Below are 22,722 nucleotides of genomic sequence, written 5' to 3' on the forward strand. Positions count from 1 at the left end.
CCCCGGCTCAGCCCTGCCCTGCCACAGAACTGCAGCCAGCTTCCTTGGATGCTGGCTTGGGGTGTAGGGTGGGAAGATTGGGGATGGCCTGGACCTGCCTCCAAGAGCTGTGTGTCCTGGAGGTTTGCTGCACATCCCTAAGCTCTTGCTCTGACCTGCACCTGCAGAATGGACCCTCCTGCTTTGCTGTTGAAGAGCTCAGATCTGCAATTCCATTCTGTTCAAGGGCATTGCAGCATGGACCTAAAAGCAAGCAGACTTTTATTCTGGCTTGTTGAGCAGGTTGATGGGAGGGAAAGGCTTTGCTAATTATTAGCAAGGTATTCCCAGGCTGGTGTACTTCCATTTTGAGAGATTACTCTTCAATAATATGGTGACAGCCACATTTTAACCTTGATCACCATAAGAAAGGTTTTCCCTCAAAGCCATGAGCCCCTGGACTGTGCCAGAGTTCAGGGAGGTGTTCTAGCAGGTAAAGGCAGAGAGGGGGAGGAGATAGTTTAAAAAAGAAATTAAAAGCCTTACAATGGAGAGATGCATTAAAAGATAATTGCTTACAGATTTCACAAGATGTTTTTATGTCTCTTAAATTGATGTATGTATCCACAGAGACTGATACTCTTAATGGAGGGTTACCTTTACTTCTGAGTAGAGCAGAGATCAAGGCAATTACAACTAGATATTGATAACACTACCCCTACCCCCAGAGAAAAGGTTGTCTAAAATTGGACTTCTTAAGCTACCTAATGCTTCCCTGGCCAAAGCTTCTTCCTTCCATCCTGACAGCATCCCCTGGTGTCCAAGCCCCTCCTTTGCTACTGCTGGATAGCCCTTATGTCTTTAATTCCATCATGCACTGTCCAGATGGTGGGAGCACTCACCTCCCTTATGGGTCAGGTGGTTTTCAGCACTGGCTGGGATAGAGGAGGATATCCACAGCCTCCTGTGATGTCTCTGCAGGGCTAACAGGTGGGATGAGCAAATCATGAGGAGCATGAAGATTTCTGGGATCTCTGGCACAGCCTCTCTACTCCAGGAGGGCTTTGACTGGTGGTTATTTTGATTAATGGTTTGGCAGCTGGAAGCAGACCTTGCTGTGGTGCACACGTACCTGCTCTGCCAAGGGTTTGCATCAGCTGATTATGGCATGGATCAGCACATCTGGAGGGGCAGAAAGGGTTACAAAGAGCATACCCACAGATCTCCTAATTTGGGAGGTGTGCCTTTCTCAGGTGCTGCACCTCTTGCTCTGCTCTTAGCAACTCACTGTGCATGTGGTGCTTTCTTTTCTGCCTGACTCCAATTAGTCTCTTCCTCACCTTTGTAAGAACCTGGTGGGTGCTGTGGCTACAAGGGGAGTGGTTCAACTTGATATTTAGATTCTTGGAAAAGCTCTTCCAATAAAGGGCCTTACGCCCCAGACTCGTTCAGGCTGCTGGCAGTGTCAGGGACCAGCGAGCAGGGGAGGCAGCGTTTGGTGAAGGCATCTCAGAGCAGAGTGAGAGATGTTGCTCCTGGGGAAATCTGTCTGACTGTTGCTCGTGGAAGAGCAGGCCTTAAGAGGAGCATGGTTTTTGCTGCCTCTGACTGTTGTTAGCAGTACTTAAATGTGTAAATCTTGGAATGTTCTTCAATACGAGCCATTTAAAATCCTGAGTCACTTCTGTCTCTGGATATGCCTGTCTCACTGATTCTGTTTCATGCCTCTTCTCATATCCAAGGCAGCTCATGCCAGCAGCTGAATCAGTTTGGAAAAGAGGAGGAATAAGTATTAGGACAATTTCTGCTCTCAGCCCCACCAATGTCCTTGAATAGGCCAGGTCCCCTGTCTGGGTGTGGTGATCCTGGTATTCTCCAGTGGAGCACCACCTCCCAGTGGGAAGATGGTGGGCCAGATTCCTGGGGCTTTTAGCTAAGGGAATGGCTGGGCCTTGGGACTCCCTCTGGGCTCTTCCCTGTTCCCTTGCCAACACTCTTTTGTTCACAAGCATATAAATGAGGAACAGAAGACGTGGCTTGGAGGAAACGTGGACGTAAGCAGGAATTCCGTGTGAGGAGCTACGGCCAAATTGTGCTGCTCACAGGGCTCTTCCTTAGCTGACCATGCCCTGAGCAGGACAGTGAATTAGCTGCTGATGTCCTGAAATCTCTTCCAGTATGAGTTTTCCTATGATCCTATGATTTGTCCTAGTTTTGGAGACCAGCAAAAAGCTCCTCTGCTGGCGTGCACACACAGCTGTCTTCTTGAGTGATGCTTTATATTATGGCAGGAGGAATTCAATGCAGAAACAGACTTTTTTAAATGGCAGCAGCCCTACACCATGTACTGGGTGCTGTCATTCATGTGTGAACAGCCTAAGGACAATTAAAACGTCGGCTGTCCACACCAGATCTCTGAAGTTAGATCTCTGCTGCTCAGGCAAAATATTTTTCAGAGGACAGAAAAAATAACAACTTGAAGGTCTTGCTGCTACTGCAAAATTGTCCTGTGAGTATTTAATCTCCATTGTCTGGGGTTGGATATGATGTTGAGGGCTGGAGAAACTTATCTTGATTAGGGTTTGTGGTTCAGAGTTCCTGTAAGTGAGCCGAGTGTCGCAGTAACACTGAAGATGCTTCCTGATCTGGTCTAAAACGTGGCAGATTTGACTGTGGGGGCAGTGAGCAGTTTTTGTTTGAGATGTTAGCCTTCAGATCTTGTGAACTCCTCGGGATTTGCCTGTGAACCCTGCCCAGCAGAGGAAAGCAGAACTCTGCTGGCATTTAACCTGCTTCTTACAGAGACCTCTGGATACATGGATTAGTAAAGACCATCCTCAGATCACAGGGAGATGAAATTTGGGTTTGAAAGAGAGATGAGGTTCTCTTCCCACCGTTCAGGAATGTCATGACAAATACTCTTATCTCACCAAAGTCAGGATGGCTGTGGTCTGCAGGGATGAGGTAGAAGCACGATTGCCCTTAACTTTCTCCTGGAAACAAGAACAGGGTCATTTTCTAATACCTCAGTGCAGAGAACTCACAGTTAAATTGGATTTAATCACCCATGCCTTGAGGGCCCTTGTCCTGAAGTATGTTTCCGTGTTATTTTAAGTCTTCAAAACCAGGAGTATTTTCTAGAGGAGCTCTGGGGTGGTGAGCAATGCCTGCAGCGATGCTCCATTGGCTCACCCCGCACCCTCACTGATGGAGGGCTGGTTCTGCACCTTGGAGTCAACTGCGGCTGAGCCTTGCGGTGCGTGTTTAACAGGGAGAGCTCTGCAGGGACAATATATTTTGAGTGTGCCTTACTGTCAGCTTTCGCCTTCCCAGCCTCGCTGCCGTGTGGCTCTGCAAAACCTCCCCGAGCCCAGCCAGCTCTGGCCAGCTCTTCCTCTGGGATCCCTGCATTTCCACACCTCTTCTGCCCTTGCCTTCGCTGCCTACTCCTTGCTGCATTTTACCCTCTCTTCCTCCTCTCCCCTTCCCCGCGTTTGTTCCCCTCTGCCTCTCGTTTTATTGCGAAATAAGCCTCGGCAGTCCCAAGTTGCGGGCCAAACTTCCCTGCCCCGGCGGGAGAGCCGGGATTCGGGCAGGCCCGGCAGCGTGGAGGCAGCTTGGGGTTCTGCCCACCTCCTTCCTCGCAGGAGCATCAGCGCCTCGAGGAGCTCCCCCCTTCAACAGGTAGGGAGCAGCCAGCCCTGCTCTGCTCATCCTCCAGCGCCGAAAGGATGGCGGTGCTGTGAGGCCGGGGCTGGGCGGAGGACCCCGGAGCATCCATCGCTCGGGGAGGTGGCCCCAAACCGGGACAGCGACAGCGACCCATCCCCGCTGCCTACGCTGCGGGGCGGGCGGCTCGGCACAAAGCGGGTGGGTAAACCCTCCTCCGGGGCGCGGGGAGAAGGAGGAGGAGGAGGAAGGCGGGGGGATGCTGCTCCCCTCCCTCCCTCGCTGTCTGCCTGGCTCGCCGCGGCCGGAGCAGCGCGCAGGCGGCACTGGCAGCCCCGGGCGGGCGGCACGGCGGGCTGGGGCGCGGAGCCCTGCGCAGCGCTGCGGAGCCGAGCGGGCTCCGGCCGCCCCCCGAGCCCCCCGCCGGGGCAGCCGGCGCGCCGGTGAGTGCGGGCGGGGGGCGCGTCCCCGCTCCCCCGGGGCTCCCCCCGCGGGGGGCAGCGCGGAGCCGGGCCGGGGATGGGATGGGGCTGCCGGGGGCTGCGCCGGGCCCCGGGTATTGTCTGGGGGTCTGCGGACAACAGGCGGAGCGACGAGGGAAGGGGAGGGGGCTCGGCCGGGCGGCCGCGGGTTCGGAGCATCCCCGCTCCCGAGGCAAGTCCCGAGCGTGTCGGTCCGGAGCGGAGCCGTGCCCCGCTGCTCCCCGCCGGGCATCCACCCCGCCCGCCTGGCGCTGCCGGCTGGACAGCGGGGAGAGCGGCTGCGGGAGAAATGCCTGGAGGAGGAGAATCCTGAACCCCTCTGGCTGGAGCCCGACGGGGAATGCAGGGGCTGAGCGGGGAGAAGGGTGTAGTAAAGCAAAGTCAAATTTCCCCCTGAATCCCGGAGCCGGGCCTAATGGGCACAGATGCTGTGTTGGGCTGGGGAGGAAAAGGAGTTTTGGGGGCTGCGGTTTCTGAGGCTGGTATGAGGGGAGAGGGGAAAAGAGCTCTAGGTATTTTCTCCTTCTCCCAGAGTTACTAGGACTGAGATAGGGATCATTAAAAAGGAATAGCCTAATGCAATTAAGTGGCAGACAGTCCCCACTGCAACACTTATCCATTGTTGTTCGCTCTGCCTCCTGCCAGAATGGTTCTCGCCTGGACAAGAGAAGTACAATTGAACAAATAGTTATTTCCCTGGCCAATTGCATCTGTAGTGTCTCCCTCAAATCTGCTGCTCACTGGCTGCAAATGCAGCAGCGTCCCCAGACAGAAACAGAGAACCAGGACCCTCTGATGAGATTCCCGCTGCTGTGGGCTGGCAAGAGCAGCTCCCAGTGGCTGCTCACCCGAGTTGTTCTGATGGCAACAGCAGAGCAGGTTTGCTCCCTCACCTCTCCATCCCCTTAGTGCCCTTCTGGGGAGCGCAAAGAAGAAAAACAGCAGGTGCTGAGGCAGGACCAGCCCACTAATAGAAGATGCTACTTGTGGTTCAGGCAAGTCTTCTCCTTTCTGTAATCTCTCTTAACTTTTTCCTTGCCCTGGAGGATGCGGGATTTTGAGGGGTTTGGAGGTGATGCTGTTTCGGTGGAGTTTGGCCAGCCTGCCCTTCAGCCTGTGCCCGCGGTGCCCGGGTGCCCCGCAGTGCACAGAGGCAGGAATGCTGGAGCCTGACCCTGCTGCTCCTTTCCGAGAGAGATCTGAGCAGCTGGGGGGCTTGTGGCTGCACCTGGGCCCTCGGCACACACTCGCCTGGAGGCTGCTGTGCCCTTTCCCCTGGAATCTCCTCCTGGTTCTCAGCGTGCAGCCGAGCCCGGCGCGTGGGGAGGCACAGAAGCATTGTCTGCACTGCTGCGAGACACCCTTGGCACCGGGGGACTGCTGCTTTTCCTCGCTCTGGAGCTTCTTATCACAAGTCTGCATCATGGAGCTTTTCTCCTTCTGTTCTTTCTCCTTTCCTCTCCCTTTGTCTGTAGACTGCCACCTGTCCCACTTCACTCTCAGCTTCTCCTTTGCCTTTTCGTGCTTAATGTGTTCTTTCACCTCAGTTTCTTTTTGTCTAAGTAGACCATGTCCTCTTCAGCCTGTTTCTCTCAACACTGGAGACAGAGCCCAGCCCCTCATCTCAGTCAGAGTATTCCTGCCAACTGTTTACAAAAAGTAGCACAATACCCAGGCTGAACACTGACATAATTACATACCCAGCCAGAGAGTGTAGTAAATAATCCAGCTTTTCAGGCTTTTGCCCAGTGGTGAGTCTTTTGCCATCTCCTCTGCCCATGGGCTAAATGTATTATACTTGGCTTGCATTTACTCATATTCTGGAAGCACGGAGTGAGCGCAGCCGTGTGTGGCATGCGAGTGGATGTACAGGGGGATGCCTTGCACCATACACACTCCCCGTGCCTGTGTGCATCGTGTGTCTCACTCTGCTCCCAGGGCCAGGCTCTGGCAGTTGTGCTGGGCTCCTGCTGAGGCTGCCGGGGCAGGGATGGCTGCTGAGGTGTGGGGATTGTTCCATCAGCCAGGGAAAGATGCTCTGAGGTGAAGGTCAAAAGCGCCAGCAAAAAAAAACCGCGGGGCTCAGTGCACGGTGTTTGCCCTGCTGGTTGGTTTTCCAGTACATGGTGTGTACGTGGAATTGCAGACACACAGAATTGTGGATATTGTCAGCACGGTTGTATTTCCAGTTGTGATTGTGAGCCTGAGTCTGTCTGCAGTTGCTTTGATTGTGAGTCAGTCTGTCTGCAGTTGCAGTAGCTGTGAATCAGTGTCTGCCTGTAATTATGTGGGTGAATCAGTGTTGGCTTGTTACACTATGAGTGCAAACGGTTTCCCATAGCAGTTGTGGGTGTGAATCACTCTACAGTCCCTCTGGATGTGTTTTTGAGTAGAGAGATGCAATACTTGGATTAAATTTGTTTTGATGAGGAAAAACTGTCAAGCGGCTTCTCATTTTGGAAAATTAAAGCTGGGTTGGGAGTTGGGCACAGACCTTATTTCTTCATTACCAGCAGAACAACGAAATCCACTTTAAGGCTTGCTCCCAAGATTTACATGTTGATCTTTAATTTCTTTGCCTGGTGCCTCTTCTTCCGAGTGTCTTCTTCTGCTGGCATCCCTTGCAGAGCTGCAGACAACACATTTGATAACCATCACATGGTGCCTCTTACCTTCTGTGTGTGCCAGATTCACAGGAAGGTTGTTTATGGCTTGTACAGTGCCTGTGTGCTTACGGGGACGAGCCCGTGTGTGCCTCTCGGGTAGGTGAGCACAAACATTTCCATGCTCAGGAGTCGAGGACTGTGTAGCTCCTCTGCCACAGCCAGGGCTGTTTCTCTAAGTAGGTGGCAAAGAGCAAGTTGGGTTCAGGTGGATGGAGGTGCTGCTGTCTGTTTCTTGGCCTCTGATTTCTCTAAAATGCTGTAGCAGCTTCTGGCCTTCAGCAGCATCTGTACAGCACCAGACAGCGCTGGACTAGAAGCAAGCTGGAGAAATCCAGGCGACCTCAGATGATGGAAGCAGAGCTCTGGGCCGGACCCAGGCTCCCAGAGCCAGCCTGGCCCAGTGCAGGTAGAGCTCGGAGCTGGCAGGGTTGGGCTGCTGAACGGGGTGTCTGTGCCTGCTCCGTGCAGCGCACACGGGCGTCCCAGCGAGCTCATTTCAGAACAAAGGGATGCAAACAACCTGGGAAGCGAAGGGATGCGAGACAGGGGTCTTGTGAAACACCACAGCGCCTTACTCAGCCGTTTCCGGGCTTCCAGATGAACTGTGGCTGCTCATTGCTGCCCCTGCCCTCAAATGAAAAGATGTTTTTGTTCCGAGGGACCCTCCTTTTTAGCTGGAGTGATTGAGAACTGACGAAAACCCTTCCCAGCGGGGACACAGGCAGCGTGTGCCTCGCCCGTGTTTATTGCTGCTGCACTGAGCACTTGCTGGCTGCTGTCTCTGCGGAGAGAGCTTGGAGCTTTGCTCGAAGAAGCATTAAAGAGGCACAGCGGTGGTCACCAGGAGCCTGGTGTGCTCACAGAGGGTCAGGGACAGCTGGACAGAGCCCAGCCCCTGCAGGCGGGATGATTCTGCAATCGAGGGGTGTTGAAGGACCTCTCTTGCTGCCTGGGACCTGTTTTGGAGAGGCTCCAGTGCAATGAGGAAGGGCTTTAATGAGCTTCTTGTGCTGTGCAAGTGCTCCTGAATTTGGGGGTAAATATGCAGGTGTTGTGAGGTCACCTATAGCGCTGTGCTTGGCTGAGCTGCCGTGCAGGTGGGCAGATGGTGCTTGACACCACCAGGGTCTGGATCACCCTCTTCTTCCTGCACAGAAGTGCTTTGATCTGGCCTCTTGGGCTGAGGCTGCCTTTTCTTCCCAGTCTGATTTCCAGCTGGCTCCCAGCATCAGCTCCTCACTGCACAGCCCTCCCTGAGATGCCTGACTTGACAAAAGATGTGCAGGTGCTGCAGGTCCTGAGGGCTGAGTGGGAGCTGTCAGTGCTCTGCACCCCTCCAACTGATGCCACTGGTGTCCATGCATGGCACGTGGGGATGCTGATCCAACGGCACCACAGATGAACAGCACCTCCGGGTGCAGTGCTGGGGCAAATTTGTCCTTTGGGCTGGTTTCTGAATGCTGTCTGCACGGTGAGACTATTGCTGAGTGAATCAGATGGTTCCCCTGGCTATGCATCTTCCCAGGAGGCAGTAATTTGGGTGAGATACTCATGTGACTCTCACAAACGTGCCCAGGTGGGTTTATGGGCCTCTTCCACCTTCCTTTCTTTTCTGGTGCTCGCAGTATCCTCCTCTCTGGCCCTTCTCTCAGGTGTTTTCACAAGCTTTGCCTTTCAGCCTCCACCTCCAGAGTTCTGTGTCTCTCCCTTGTCGGCAGTAAGCCTGTGCTAATCACTCTTTCCTAGGAAGGCACTTCAGAACATTTAAAGGTTTCTAGAATAAGGATTTCTGGGAAGATCAGGCTCAGTGTGCCAAGTCAGGAGATACCCAATGTTGGCATAGTTACTAGGGTACCTTGCTGATTTCGAAGTTTCCAGCACTTTTTTTTTGGTTCCCAAACCCATTTCAGTGGGAGCAGGGGCTGGAGCATGTCGCTGTCACAAGGGGAAGGAAGGAAGCTTTTCCAATTCCTTGTTCACAGCACATCCAACAGGAAGACTGTATTTCCCTGGAGTGTCGTTGTGCTACGATGCTCTGGAGATTGGACAGATTGTCTTGGAGAGGAGTGGGAATGTTTGTGAAGCCCTTAGGTGTGTGGTTATAAAGACACCTGCCAAATTCCATGTGCTGTGAACTCCAAGTATCTCTGAATTCCAGCTGCAGTGTCAGCAGGGCTCCTTAGGAAATCTGCATTGGATTCAGCTGTGGAGGTTACCAGCAACTGCACAATTAGTGCTGAGTGCATTTGCTAACTGTGCCATTAAGGAGTGAGCAATGGACAGATGGAGGAAGGAAGAAGCGCAGGGCTGCTCTGAACACACACCATCCCTCCAGACTCCATCTTGCACAGACACAGAGGAGAACCAGAAGCTCTGGGGAGATGTTCTTTAACTTATATGGAAAGGGAGTCAGTCTAAAGAGTTGTACCACTCTTTTCTGAGCTTGGAAATTTGGCCATTCTGCACTTTTTTCTTTATGGACACTGTGCAGTTTTCCCTTCAGCCAGTCCTAGTAAGAGATTTGAGGGGTTTTTTTCTTCTTTGAGGCTGTTAACAGCCAATTAACATTCCTAAACCCTCGCTTGGTTACATGCATGTCGCCTGCATCCTCCCTCCCCTTTCCGAGCATCAGGGATCCCTGCAGGTATTCAGATCAAGGCGTTGGCTGATTCAGAGCTTTCCTGAGTGGGAAGTGACAGCTGAATAGCCTTGCACGAGGACAGCCCCAGCACGGGCTGGAGGAGCTCCAGCGCTGCTTTTCCTGAAGCACTCTCGTGGGTGTTCCCATCCCTTCCCTGCGCACCGAGGGACCCCTTTGCCTGCTCTGCCACCAGCATCCTCTCCAAGAGCTACTCTTGTGTGCTAAAATCTGAGGAGCTCAGTTACAGGGCTGTTGAAACCTCGAGAGTTATTTTACAAACTGATTTTATTAGGGAGGCTGTGTGGCCAGTAGCTATTTGGCTTCTAAAGCACTTGCACCAGTTGGATTCTTGTGTGTGCCTGTGGCTGGGCTTGCAAGAGCCCCAGGAAAGGGGAGGAGTGATGCTGAGAGCTGCTGTGCCACGGGAACCACACTAGGATCTGGCTATGGGGAGCTTTGGACATCCCCTAAACTGTCTGAATGGTGGAATCTCCTCCTCTGCAAAAGCCTCCTTGTATTTTCAACAGGTTTCCTGCTTGGATGAGCAGGACTGGGTCTGCTTCTCAATCCGTCTCCGAGTGTGAGGTAGCCACAGAATGAGGAAAATGCCCTGCAGCCTCTTCTATCCAGCTTCCCTAGAAAAATACAGTGCATGAACCGAAGGGAAGTGGTAGGAAACAGTGCCAAGCTGTTCTCTGTGCTGTGTTGTCCTTCCCGAGTCCATAAGTGCAGCCGTAGCAAATCCCCATTTTGGGGGCATTCTCAGTGTGAACAAACTGAGATGTGACTAGCAGAATGTCTGCTTGGGCAAGTAGTGAAAACAGATTTTGCTCCTAGTGCAGTTATAGAGCTGGTTCTGATGCTTAAAATGAGACTCAAACACAAATTTGACTTAATTCAAGCACCCCTGTAGTCCTTGACTAGTATGTTCCTCATCAGAACTATAGAAAGTAGAAAATTAACCTTCATCTCTGTATAATATTGAATGAAAACTCTATGAACAAGGTTTGGTGAAAACGAAATTGTTAAGAGCTTCTTGGCACAGACAGGACACACCCACATGGAAAGTGTTGGATTTTGCCACTGCTCCTGACCCTCTGAATTACCTTGTTCCTCCATTTTCTTGTATTCTTTTTTTTTTTTTTTAGCTTCACTTTTCCACTGTTGGTGGATAATCTGCCCCACTCATGGTTTCACCAAATCTGATAAAGATGGTCCCAAATGTTCTGCAGGAGCCATGACAGTTCTTGCAGAGCCAGGAGGCACTTGCTGCAAATCCAGTGTCCTCATTTGTGTGGGGAATCCCTGGTCAAGGTCTGCTGGCTGTGCAAATTCTGCCCAAACAAAGCATTTTTGGAAACCAGCAGCTGAATGGGAAAATGTTGATTTCAGTGAAAATTTTCAGCAGTGTCTTGGGAAGGGGGGGGGGGGGATTGACAGCAATAGTTCTTTTAATTTTTTTGTAATTTTTTTTTTTCTTTTGGCTAGTGTTTGAAATTGCCTTAGGGAAAAAAAAATCAGTTAAATACTATTGTATAATATGCAAGTTGAAATGGAATGAAAGGGAAAAGTTGAAAGGAAATCTGTTGAGAAGCTGCTTATTGAAGAAGTTCTAAATTTGCCTTATAAGAAAAATCAACATTTTATCTGTCCTTGTCGTGATTTGGAATGAGTCTCCCCGAAATGCTGGAATTTCCTACAGACCAGATGTTCAGCCAGTTAATTTGTGCTCCATCAGCAAATACATGAATTTCCAAGACTGTGTGTCCCCTCTCAGCTGGAAGGTGCGAGGGCCAGAGGAGCCACCCCAAATCAGAGCTTTTCTCACCAGAGCTGTAGATGTGCCCATGCCAGAGGCTCCTGTACCTCCTTTGGTGTGAGGATGAGCTTCCCTAGGGGACATTCAGGTAAAATCCTGATTAATAAAGCCTGAGCACACTGTGCCTAAATTAATCCGTGCATTAATTTCTGCAAGGATCTGAAGTGACTGCTGGGGAGGAAGGTAAAGGTAACTAGGGCCAAATGCTGGCTTGTTTTTTTTGGTTTTTTCCCCCCCTGTGCCTGCTGTTAGTGAGAATCCTGCCAGAACAAAAGCCGAGGTGGGTGGTAAGGACTGGCGGTGTCTGGCTCTTACCTTCTGCCTGCCTGGCAGCTCGTGTGCTCCTAGAGCTAAAAAACAAGGCTCAGGGAGACTGTAGGGCCACATTGCTGTGGGGAGACCAGCTAAATGCAGAAATGTGATAAAACACACAGCCTGGCCTCGTGCCTCTTCTCTTGCAGGGGCAGGGGTTGCCAGGTACACACTGAGGACATGTGTGACCTCCAGGTGTTTCCATCCTGCTCTGCCTGGAATTTCTGCTGGGAGTTCTCCTCTCCCTCGTCCCTGTGCACAACCCTGCTCCTTGGCAGCACTCAGATAGTTCCCCTGCCCCCTTCATCCTGGGGCAGCCTCAGCTGGCTGGGAATTGCCATCCAGGTGCTGGGGTTTGGCTTTGCAGCCAGCACCTCCTTCAGCGCCGGACGGAGCTGCCTGAGGCTCTGCAGCGTTGAGCGGAGGAATCCAGAGGTCACGTTTGGCTGGCACCAGCATCTTGCCCTGGTTTCTGCCTGCTGTGATTGACTGGAGCCTTCAGTGCTGGCTCTGGGGGCTCAGAGTGGGGCTGGCTGTGCCTGGCTGCCATGGTGCTGAATCCCCTGTGTGGGGACAGGCAGAGTTGTGAGGGGGAGATGTCACGACAAGCTGTATTTATCCAGGCTGTTGCTTGGCAGTGCTGCTCCAAGGTGCATCAACATAATGAGATACATAAAAGGAGAAGGCAGTTAAATGTGCAATAACATCACAATAAAAGTAAAACTGAGCATTAATGAAAACTCTGAGCACACTAAGTGTAGTATCGTCGAGCACTCCCACCACCTTAGGCCTTGGTGGTCAAACTTAATAATAATTTCTGGCAGTGTCATTACTGGAATTAAATGAGGGTTTAACTGTCTAGAAAAAGATGTTGGGGGAAAAAAAAATAGGTCTTGAGACTTCACAAGTGGTTTTGCTGTGTGGACGTCACTGAGGTAGCAGAGGCACCAGAGGCAGGTTGTGACTGCAGGGTGAGGTGGAGGAAGGGATGGGTGGAAGACGAGCCAGTGTGCTTACTTTGGAACTTGAGCTTTGCACTTGCTGTTGAAACACCTGAGGAGCTGTAGGATTGTCTGTGAGGGTGGGGTGAGGGTTTTAAAGTGTGTACCTTCTTGACTCTGACCCATGATGCAGCCTCCCCAGGACCAGCAGTGCTCCAGGGCATGATGCTGCTTTGGGCTCCTGAGGGTTTCCTGAGATTTCAAATACCCCAGAAATGACTCCAGAAATACTGACTGTTGCCCACCATGAAAAATTGAACTGTTTGCTTTCCCCTAGTAACTAAAGTCTCTTTCCTCTCCTCTCATTCTCCTCTGTCCCACCCTGGCAGGTTTTGGAGGCTCGTTTTGCAGTGGCTGCACGCTGACACCATGGCGCCGAGGCTCCCGGGAATGGGGCCCTTCTCCCTCCTCAGCCTTGGAGTCCTGCTCCTGGTTCTGGCTCTCCCTGCTGATGCTGGGTAAGGTGGTGAGTGCTGAGCTGTTGGCCAAGGCTGCAGTCCTCTTACTGAACTTAAATATCCTGGGGTCAGCATGTAAATGATTCATGTGTATGAAGCAGTGCAGGGCAAAGCACTAAAGTGTCTCTGCTGTGTTTGACCCTCCCTTTGTCCCCATCCCCCTGCCTTTCATCCAGGGACTGTTCAGTCCCTAACATGGCTGGCACTGGCATAATTTGAGGTGCTTTCACTGAGATCAATTGTCAGCGTTTTTTAAAACAAAACCCATTTTCAGATTTGGCCTCTGCACAACTCATTCTGGGCAAGGACTGTGCTTGTCTGAGTTTTAACCTGGAAGAGAGATTCCCCCCACCCCATTTAATATTTTAATACTATTTTGGAGAAGAGAAAATCAGTCTGTTTCATCTGTTTGTTTGTTAATGGTGTAATGACCCACGGGCAGCACACCTGACCTGCCGCAGCACCGGGGTTCTCTGCCAGCCCTGGCTGGGCTTGCTGCTCTCCTGTGCCTGGGTGTGCAGGCTCTGGCTGTCCTGGAAAGGAGAGTGCTGCTGCCAGCTTCACCTTCCCAGCCTCTGGAAGCTGTCTGGAGGAGATGAAAGCCTGTTAGTCCATGACTGCATCCCAGCAGAGCCTTTTCTGGGTGAGCTCAGGGAGCCCTTCGAGGAAGGAAGACTGAGATGCCGCCAGCTGTGGGGAGGGAGGAGCCCTGCACAGAGGGAGAGAAATGCAAATAATACATGATTTCTATAAAACATTTAGAAAAGCCTTTAGAGTGCCAGGTATGGACACTGAAATGCTGTCTGCTGAATTAGAAGTCCAGAAGGGACCAAGGATCTTCACGCATGAAAAGATGTTGGCGCTGCCCCTCCCGCCCTGTCCCCCCTGTTCTGCTCTGTCTGCTTGGATTTGACTTTGCAGCTTGCCTTGTGCTGTGAGTGCTGATCCTGCCCTCCTGCACAGGCACAGTCAGCCCTGGGCACTGGCCTCTCACCCACAGGGGCTGTGGGGGGTGTCCCCATGCCCTGTGCCTGTGGCTCTGCCTTCCTCACTGCTGCCTTTTCCTCCCCATCACGAATTCACCCGAGCCGCTGCTCCCTCTCCACCTGCCACGCAGGGATTGCTCAGAATATTGGTCCCCAGGAGGATTTGCTTCCTAAATTATGTGTGAGGGGACCCCTGTGCTGATGTGGCACAGCTCCCCAGAGAGCCTGTGCACAGGTGGCAAGGTAATGACTTTTCCTCAAGCCTATCCTAATTAAATTTGCTGTAAACCTCCGTCCCTCCTGCCTAAAGGATTTTAATTATTTTAAAACCTTGATCCCACACATCTCTTTGCAGTTCCTTTATGCCTTGCTAAAGGGCAGCTTTAGCTTTATGTTAAGGTGAGGTGAGGCAGCCCAAAGCTTTCCTGGGAAAGGAATTATTAGCCCAAATCAGGTGCCAGGCAGAGGTGCTGCTGGCTCTCTCCTGCCTGCACCTTCCCTTGTCCTGCCTACGCTGCTCTCCCCCCAGCACCTCCCCAGCAAATCCCACACTGCTCACATTGAAGTCAAACCCTCAAATGTCAGGCTAAGTAAAACAGCTTTGAAATTTGTAAACTCGTTTTTCCCATCACCGCTGAGCCTCCGCCAGGAGTTCCTTCACAAAAATCCATCCTCTCACTCTTTATATTATGGGTAATTTTTAAAGATAGCTTATAAAACATTAATGAATGAGCTTTTCATGAGCATGCTAGCTATTCATAAGTTATAGATGGTTATATACTCATCAGCAGACACTGGGACAGATTGCTTTTAACCATGACATCTATTGAAAGCTGGTACAATTGAAACCCCACTAATTACAGCAGGCATTTGTTAATCTCAAAACTCTTCTTACCTGCAGGGACTTCAAGTCCAGATGAAAAGCCAAAACCAGTGTTTGGATTCATCTGGAAATCTTGGAAGCTGTGATGCAGTTTGTAATGTCAGGGGTGTTTTGAGGTTTGGATCTGGCAGATTGCATTAGGGCTGGGTCAGGTGTTATTTTCCCTATGGAAACTGGAATTTCAGCACGGTGTTACCCTCCTTGTGTTCCTGGAGGCTCAGCTTCCTGCCTTGAATGCTCCTCCAGGTGCTGCTTTGCTAAAATACTGAGGCTAAGTGGTCCTGAGAGAGGTGGGATGTGCCTCTGGAGAAGTGGACCTCAGGCACTTGAAATGCAATTTCCCAGAGTGTTTGGTCAATGAACCCAATGAAAATTAATGTCAGAATTTCCCAAAACGGAATATTTCAATTAACTGCAGCATTCGAAATAGTATTGATTCAGCCTGACTCTTAAAGTACCCGTACCCTGCTCTCAATTTTTCCTCTTCTGCTAGGAAATACTCTTTGCTCCTCTTCAATCTTACAGAATCTGAGTTTTCTGTTGGGTGAACACTTTGACAGAGAGCTCCAGCTCTGGTACTTGTCACCCTACTGACCCTTCACAGTGTATTTACAGGTGCACCAGCAGTGTCAGGGGTAACCAGGCTGACCAGATGGGATGCAGCAGGATAAAGCTTTGAACTCCTTAAATAATATTCCTTTTTCTGTAGTTTTTTTGTGGGTTTTCTTTCCCCCCCAGTTACTTCATGATGCATGCTGAAACCAGTAGCTGCCACACCTCAAAGGACACAAGGCTGGGCTGGGAAGGAAAGGGGCAGAAGTGTTAGAAAGTGACAATTTAGGGGTTTTCTTCCCCCAGGATGACACTTCTGATGGTCATAGGTGCTGTCCTTGGTATTTGTAACCATGAATTCCATGTCCACCACCTCTGGTTTGTGGCATTTGTGGTCTTACTCTGGCCGGTGCTCCCCTGTTATTCTCTCCTCCACTTAGTGCCAATTTGCCAGTCAGGGCTTCCCTGCTCCCAAGGGGCTCCTGTAGCTGCTGCTGAGCATCCCTCTGCTTCAGCAGCCTTTTTTCCCCTGCCTGCCCGGGCATCCTCAGCCATCTCGCTGCCTGTTTGTGCCTCTTAATCTTTTTTTTTTGCCTCATTTGTCTCTCCCTTATTTCCTCTTCCATCTTCCTTGAAAACTCTTCATCTCTATAGATTTTTATTTTTGTTTTCTGTTACTTAATCTTCTGCCTTTCCATTTGTTTTGGTCCTAACAGCTATTTCTGCTGGGGAAACTGTGCTTGAAGCCACAGCACTGATGCTCTGTGTCATCTGAAATCTCTTTTAGAGGCAGGTGGTTCCAGAAGGACTCGCAATCTCCTTTTCTGTTGGTTGAAAGGGAGACACAAAATGCAAATGTATTACTTGAGCCCCTTGTGTTTGCAAAACTGCACTGAAGATTTTGTTCAGTGAGATGTGCTTTTTTAGAGGAATTTACTCCTTGTTTTATTCCACCTGGGGCAGAATGTGTTCTGAGGAAATCATCTTGTTTGGGGGCTTCCAGGCTTCTTGTGTTGAGCAGAGATGGGAATGTGGAAACTCATTTGTTTTTATAAACAGGGAAAGTTCAGCAAACTGCAGAGATGGTTCACTAGGTGTTTTAATGATGAGGCTTTAAGCCTGTTTACTGAATTTTTACTTTTCTGTCTCCCCTCTTCCCTGGGGCAGAGATCTTTGAAATGGCTCAATCTGGCAAATAACTGGTGTCACTTCTCCCATGCTGCCTGCAAGGAGATAGTGGCACTTGAATAACTGAGCTTCCCACAGCCTCTGCTCAGAAAATGCCCATTTTTAGGGGCAGGCAAGGGATGTTGGAGCAGCTCCCTGTTAAAATAGGGCTCCTAAAGCGCTCCCTGTGGTGCTGCTGGCTCTGAGCAGGGAAAGGTGGGGAGGGGACAGTGGGGAGGTCTGTGAGGATCAGAAATACCCTGTGCTGAGTCCTGCAAACGCATGACTTTATCAAAAGCTGAGTCCTGCACTTCAGGCTGGAGCAGGAACCCCCTTCCCTTCACTCCCTGTAGCTTCTCAGAGCACGCACAGCATAGATTTTCCCCCCTAACGCTTTTTTCCTGGTTTTCCCCCTGTCCCATGGGCCAGGCTCTCTCAGAAGCACGTCTCGGACGTCGTGGATGACAGCAAAGACAACATCACCATTTTCACACGCATCCTGGACCGGCTCCTGGACGGATACGACAACCGCCTGAGGCCTGGGCTCGGAGGTCAGTGGGGTGCTTCCCTCAGCTGCGTGCCTTTAGCAAGGCCGGGCAGCACGGATGATGATGAGGAACTCAGCTGCTGTCAGGAGGGGAGGCTGCTCGCTGCCAGGCTCAGGTGGTGGCTGTTGCTCCTTTTTGGGGCTGTTTTGGGGGTCTCGTGGGCCGAGATGTGTGAGGCCCGGGGCGCTGTGGTGGCCTGCAGATGGAGCAGCTGGGGATGAACCTGCTCCTGCTATTTTAGAGGCATCACCCTTTCAGAAATGCTGATCCATCCAGAAAGGAAGTCATTGAGGGGCTGGAGCGTGTCCAGAGGAAAGGCCTGGAGCACAGATCTGATGAGGAGCAGCTGGGGGAGCTCAGCCTGGAGAAAAGGGGGATCATTCTCACTTTCTACAGCTCCCTGGAGGGAGGTTGTATGTAGCCAGGTGTGGGTCAGTCTCTTCTCCAAGGTAACAAATGACAGGACAAGAGGAAACAGCCTCAAGTTGCACCAGGGGAGGTTTAGATTAGATATAAGGAAAAACTTTTCACAGAGATGGGTGTAAAGCACTGGAAAAGGCTCTCTGGGAAATGGCAGAGGCACCATCCCTGAAAGTGTTGGTGAGGACAAGGCTTAGTGCTGAACGTGGTGCTGGTGCTGGGTGTGCAGCTGGACTTGATGACCTTTTCCAACCTGAATGCTTCTGTGGCTCTATACCACCATTCTGCAGAACCTTCACCTCATGTTGGTGCTGCTTTTTAGTCAGTTTGCTTTGCTACAGAGCCTCTGTCTCCACATCTTCTCAGTTATTTCCTATGCAGCTGTCACCTGGCAGGCTCTCCCCCCGTGCTGCTCTGGGCACCGGGCACTCGCCCAGGCCCTGCTGCCTCCTGAGCTGCATTCGGCACTGCTGCCACTATTGCTGCTGCTGCAGTTTCACTGCAAGCTCCTACACTTGTCTGAGGTGCATCAGAAAGAAAAAGCCGTGGCAGTCACCTTCCCACCTAATGCCTACAGCTCCAGTCAGCATGATCTAAGGGGGCAGGAGAATGGGGAGATGTGTGGGGAAGACAGATGAGATTAGGGAGATGTGGGCCTGGGTGGTTTCCTGGTGCACTGTTGCTGTGGCAGAGGTGGCCCCTCTCAGGTGCTGACAGCTGTGTGTCCCTGGGGCTGCTGAGGGAATGTTCCTGCACTGCTCTGAGCTCTCCTGCCCAGCAAAGGTGTGCTGCTGGAGCATGATTTCCACCCAGAGCTGGAGTCACCACATGCTCTCCTATTTTCTGAAGATCCTGCTGCCAATAGCTGATTTTCTGAGCTCTTGCATGCTGATGGGATCTCCTGGAATGGCACTTTCCTTCCCCAGAGCAGCCTTGCCTCCTCCCAGCCTTGTGTCCACCTTTGTGCCACAGCCCTCTGCCCTGCAGCTGCCATTTGAGACCATGCCAAACCTGGGGAGGAAGGGCTTTTCCAGTGAGCATCCTCCCCTCTGCTGTGCTACAGGACCCAGACAGGAAAGGGTTACGGTGTCTGCATAAGCAATCAGTCAGTTTTATTGCTTTTGTTGCTTGTTTCTTTCCCCCAGAATTAACTGTGGTCCTACTAATAGCTTTGCTTCCTCAAGTCTCCCCGATGGCTGTATTGATTTAACTGAAACGAGTTCTGCACAGGGACTGAGGGGGCATTTCTGCTCACTGTAGGCTCAGCTGCAGACAAGCCCATGCTAAGTGTTAACAAGAGGAGTCCCAGGAGCCCCTTGCTGGGGAAGTTCAAACCTTTCGTGGAACATCTTTGCTTCGTTGCTTTAGATCCTTTAATAATGTGTTTAACATAATAAATTGCCTTTGCCTGAGCCAGCCCTTGTGTGTTTAAAGATTGCTTTCACCTCTGTGTTCCCCTGCTGAGGCTCTCTGGCAGACCCAGATGGGAACTGATGAGGGCTGCAGGTTTTGGGGGCTCTTGACTGGCCGTGAGTTGTCCTCTCTGTATGGAGCAGCCTGGTGAGCCAGGCCCTCCCACTTTCAGTTGTTTTTCCCAAGGCTGAAGCCTTGGAGGTCTCTCAGGAGGAGAATTAGGGTGAAAGACTTCTCCCACTGCTGCTAGTGGCCAGAGAAGCAGAAATTATCTTGCTGCAGACTCCAGAGTTTGGGGTTAATGGAAGAGCCTGTGGTGGCAGTCAGCAAGAGACAGGCTCCTGATGTCCAAGGCTGTGTGAGGGCTGGGAAAGCGATTGTCTTGCTCCAGGTGAGCATGTGGGTGATGGACAAGGAACATTTGTTTTCCTGTAAGACAGCACTGGGCAGTCCCTGTAGTCTCCCCATTTCCCTTGGGAATGTCTTCCATTGCTTTTCTGAAGATGTCAGGCAAGAGCATCCACACCCTGCAGTGCATGGACAGGGCAGATGCGGTGATCTTGTGTCCACACCAGGGCTGGTGGAAGGGTGGAGCTCCCTAAATTGTGTGTAACCTGTGTGAAACAGGACATGCAGGCTCTTTGCCTGGCTGGCTTTCCTGTTCTGGATGAGATGCCCCTGCAGACATTTGGGACATGGAGGGCTGAGCAGGGTTTGGAGCTGCAGCACCTCTCAGGGCTCTGCAGTGCTGTGTGTGCTCAGCCCTGTCCCCTCCTTCAGCTTCCTGTGCGCCAGGAACCGAGCAGTGTTTGTTTAGACTTTGGGAGAAGACACTGTGTAAGCAACAGAGTGTTAATGTGGTGACTTCTCCCCTCAAGATAGCCTCTTTGTATTTATTTTCTTATCCCCTCTGCTTTCACCATCTGCTGCCACCCACTCTAATAGCTGCCATGCCAGAGCTCCTCTTCCTACCAGGATGCTGCAGACACGAGCTGAAGCAAGCCCGTGCTGAGGCTGCTCAGGAGCTCCTGCTGCTGCAGAGCCAGCCTCCAGGTGAGGGTGGCCCTGGGCCTGGCTGCTGCTCCTGCCCCAAACAGGAGACATCCAGTCCAGCCAGGAGCCCGTGCTGGCCTGAGGCGGGGGGAGATTTGTGAGCACAGTCCAGGCTGGCTTAGAAGAAGAAAGGCAGGGGAAGGTTGCTGTCAGACCCCTTCTTCTGCAGTAACACCCTGTAGCACTGGGGACACAACCATTTGTGTCACAGTGTCTGGCAGGAGGTTCCTCCCTGTCTCTGCCAGCTGAGCCAGGGCTGGATTCCTCTTAGGAACAGAGCCGAGTCTTCTCTTTGGCCTCGTGACCACTGAAAGATAGACTGGGCTTGGGGAAGAGGCTGCTGCATAAAGAGAGCATCTTCTAGGACTCAGAGTGGGGGAGGAGAGGAAGGAGCTGTCAGCAGAAAACCTGTTTCCCCTGGGAGAACACGGGGCAGATTGGTTATTAAGTCAGAAGAGGAACAGAGATGGACCCCGAGGGAATGGAGACATCTGTTGTCATGGCCAACCTTGTAGGATCAGAAAATGTCCCAAGAGAGCTTCTGTGGACAGCACGGGCCTCTGCTCTTGGTCTGGAGCTGTGAAGTCACACAGATCCTGTGCCCAGCCTGGAGGGGCTGCAGTGGGAAGTGTCTGTCTGTAGCTCTCTGGTTCTCCTTGCTGGGACTCCCTGAGGAGCCTCGTTTGTGCACCTGGAGCTTCCAAGAGCAGGAGAGGGGAGATGTGGCCAGGAGAAGGAGGTGGAACTGGCTGACCAAGGGTGAGATGTCCTGTGCCCAAAAAGAAGAGATGCTCATGGAGTGCGATGCAGATGAAGGGACCACAAGTGATTCTTTGTGAATGACAGATGTACAGAACTAACCCAGGTGTCCCTGCAGTCCTTACAGGGCCAGTGTGACATCCAGCACAGCAACATGAGGGAGGACACAGTGGTTGGGGGTTTGAGGGTCAGTGGTGCTCCCTGGACAGCTGTATCCCCTCTACCTTATTTTCTAATTGATGACATTTTGTTGTGCTGCAACTGAAACAGAGCCATCCTGGGAATGCCTGGGCAGGGCCAGGAGGGGACATTTCCAGGCTTTTCCTTCCTTACAGCCTCGAGAATGCTTTAAATATGCTTTGGCAGTGTAGCGCTATCAGGGAGCAGCTTAGTGCTCGAGGAGGAGGCACCTGGGACCTTTCCACAGCTGTTTGCAAAGCAAGGCACGGGTTTCTTCCAGCTGAGCCAGAGACTGGCTGCTCCACAGGGCCAGGGTTGTGCCTGAGGCACATTTGGGGTAAGGGTGAGGAACCCAGAGGGTGTCTGGAGCAGTGCTGGACAAAGTCTCTGCATTGAGTGCTTGGGAAGCATTCCAGAAAACTGCTGGGCTTTTCCAGGGCACGCTAGGAGAGAAAGATTTTGCCCCAAGGAAGAGGAGAGAGTAGGCTGCTCAGTTTTCTAAAAGATGAGTTGTAAACATCCCAGATAAGCCAGTTTCTCCAATTGCAATTAAAAAGCAATTTGTACCATGTTAAGCAGCCAGGCTGGGATCGATCACCGTTATCCCTCCTGGATGCAGCATGACTGGCAAGGTAACTCGTGGTATTTCCTTGAAGCTTCTACAGCATCTCTGGAGTCCCTGAACAGCTCAGCCCTGCTGAGGGGGTGCTGGCTGCTGAGCATCCTGCCAGACCAGCTCTGCACCAGGGGTTCTGGACAGCTGAGGTTTGGGAGCCTCCTGAAGTGTCCATGGGGTTTAGCAGGACCAGCAAACACAGGCATCTGGATTAAAGCAACACAATTCCCCAGGCAGAGCAAGGCCCTTCACCCCTTGGGTTCCTTCTTCCTTGGGGACAGGGTAAATTACATTCCTTGGCCCTGGGGAGGTCCCATCCAGGCAGAGGTGAGCCCCAGCTGGGTATATCCAGAGGGTGAAAGCAACCCAGGCTCCTCTTCCTCTTCTCCACTGTGTTGTTCTTTGGTGTCAGCACCTCCCAGCCCGCACTGGGCTCGAGCAGGACTTGGTGGAGTCAGGGCACAAGTGACTCTCAGATCAGGGGTGCCCTCCTGGGCCTGTGGTGCCTTTTATCTACCCTTACTGTGTCAGCTCTGCCTTGCCAATGGTTTTGATCTAAGCCACCTGTTAATATTTATCCTGCTGTTGTATTTCCATGATTGTTTTGTCAGCAAAGTGCACCTCAGCTGGAGTTTCTCGTTTCCTCTTTCTGCGGTGCAATGTTTCTTCCTGCTCTTTTAATGATGGTGTGGTTTGGCAGGATGGCTCCTGAGGAACACCTGTATCCCTGCCTGGCCACCTGTATTTCACTGTTTCAAGTGCTGATGGCCAAAAGGTTTTGAATTTGGGTTCAGGGCATCCCCCCTTTAGGTTGAGACATTCCCAGGAGATGCTTGGTGTGTGATATCTCAGTGCATCTGTTATTTTGGCCTGACCTCCTGCAGGTGAGGGCTTGTCTGTTACTGTGGGAGCATTAAGGCAGAGGGGTTGAAATAGAATAATTAAATTACAGAACTTCCTTCTCTTGAAAGTACAGTGCTTTCCAAAATTAAACAGCAAGACCTTGTCTGCCTGGTAGGATCCAACAAGAAATACCTTTGCAGTGAAAATAACCTATAACAGTAGTAAAAAGTGTTAAATTGTCAGATTGAAGTTTACAGAACTTTTATTTCCTAAAA

At 51.6% G+C, this 22,722-nt stretch overlaps 1 protein-coding gene across 1 annotated transcript in view; it reads left to right on the forward strand.

Moving 5' to 3' along the window:
• Positions 1 to 3,907: 3,907 nt before the first annotated feature.
• LOC131583703 (gamma-aminobutyric acid receptor subunit alpha-3-like) overlaps positions 3,908 to 22,722 on the forward strand; it is a 66,019-nt gene continuing 47,204 nt past the window's right edge. Inside the window, 4 exon segments of the mRNA XM_058848110.1 lie at positions 3,908 to 3,940; positions 3,942 to 4,495; positions 12,899 to 13,027; positions 17,045 to 17,166. Of these exon segments, the coding sequence (XP_058704093.1) occupies positions 3,908 to 3,940; positions 3,942 to 4,495; positions 12,899 to 13,027; positions 17,045 to 17,166 (838 nt within the window).

This window comes from Poecile atricapillus, chromosome 12, assembly GCF_030490865.1.
Source record: "Poecile atricapillus isolate bPoeAtr1 chromosome 12, bPoeAtr1.hap1, whole genome shotgun sequence".
In the NCBI taxonomy this organism is placed as follows: domain Eukaryota; kingdom Metazoa; phylum Chordata; class Aves; order Passeriformes; family Paridae; genus Poecile; species Poecile atricapillus.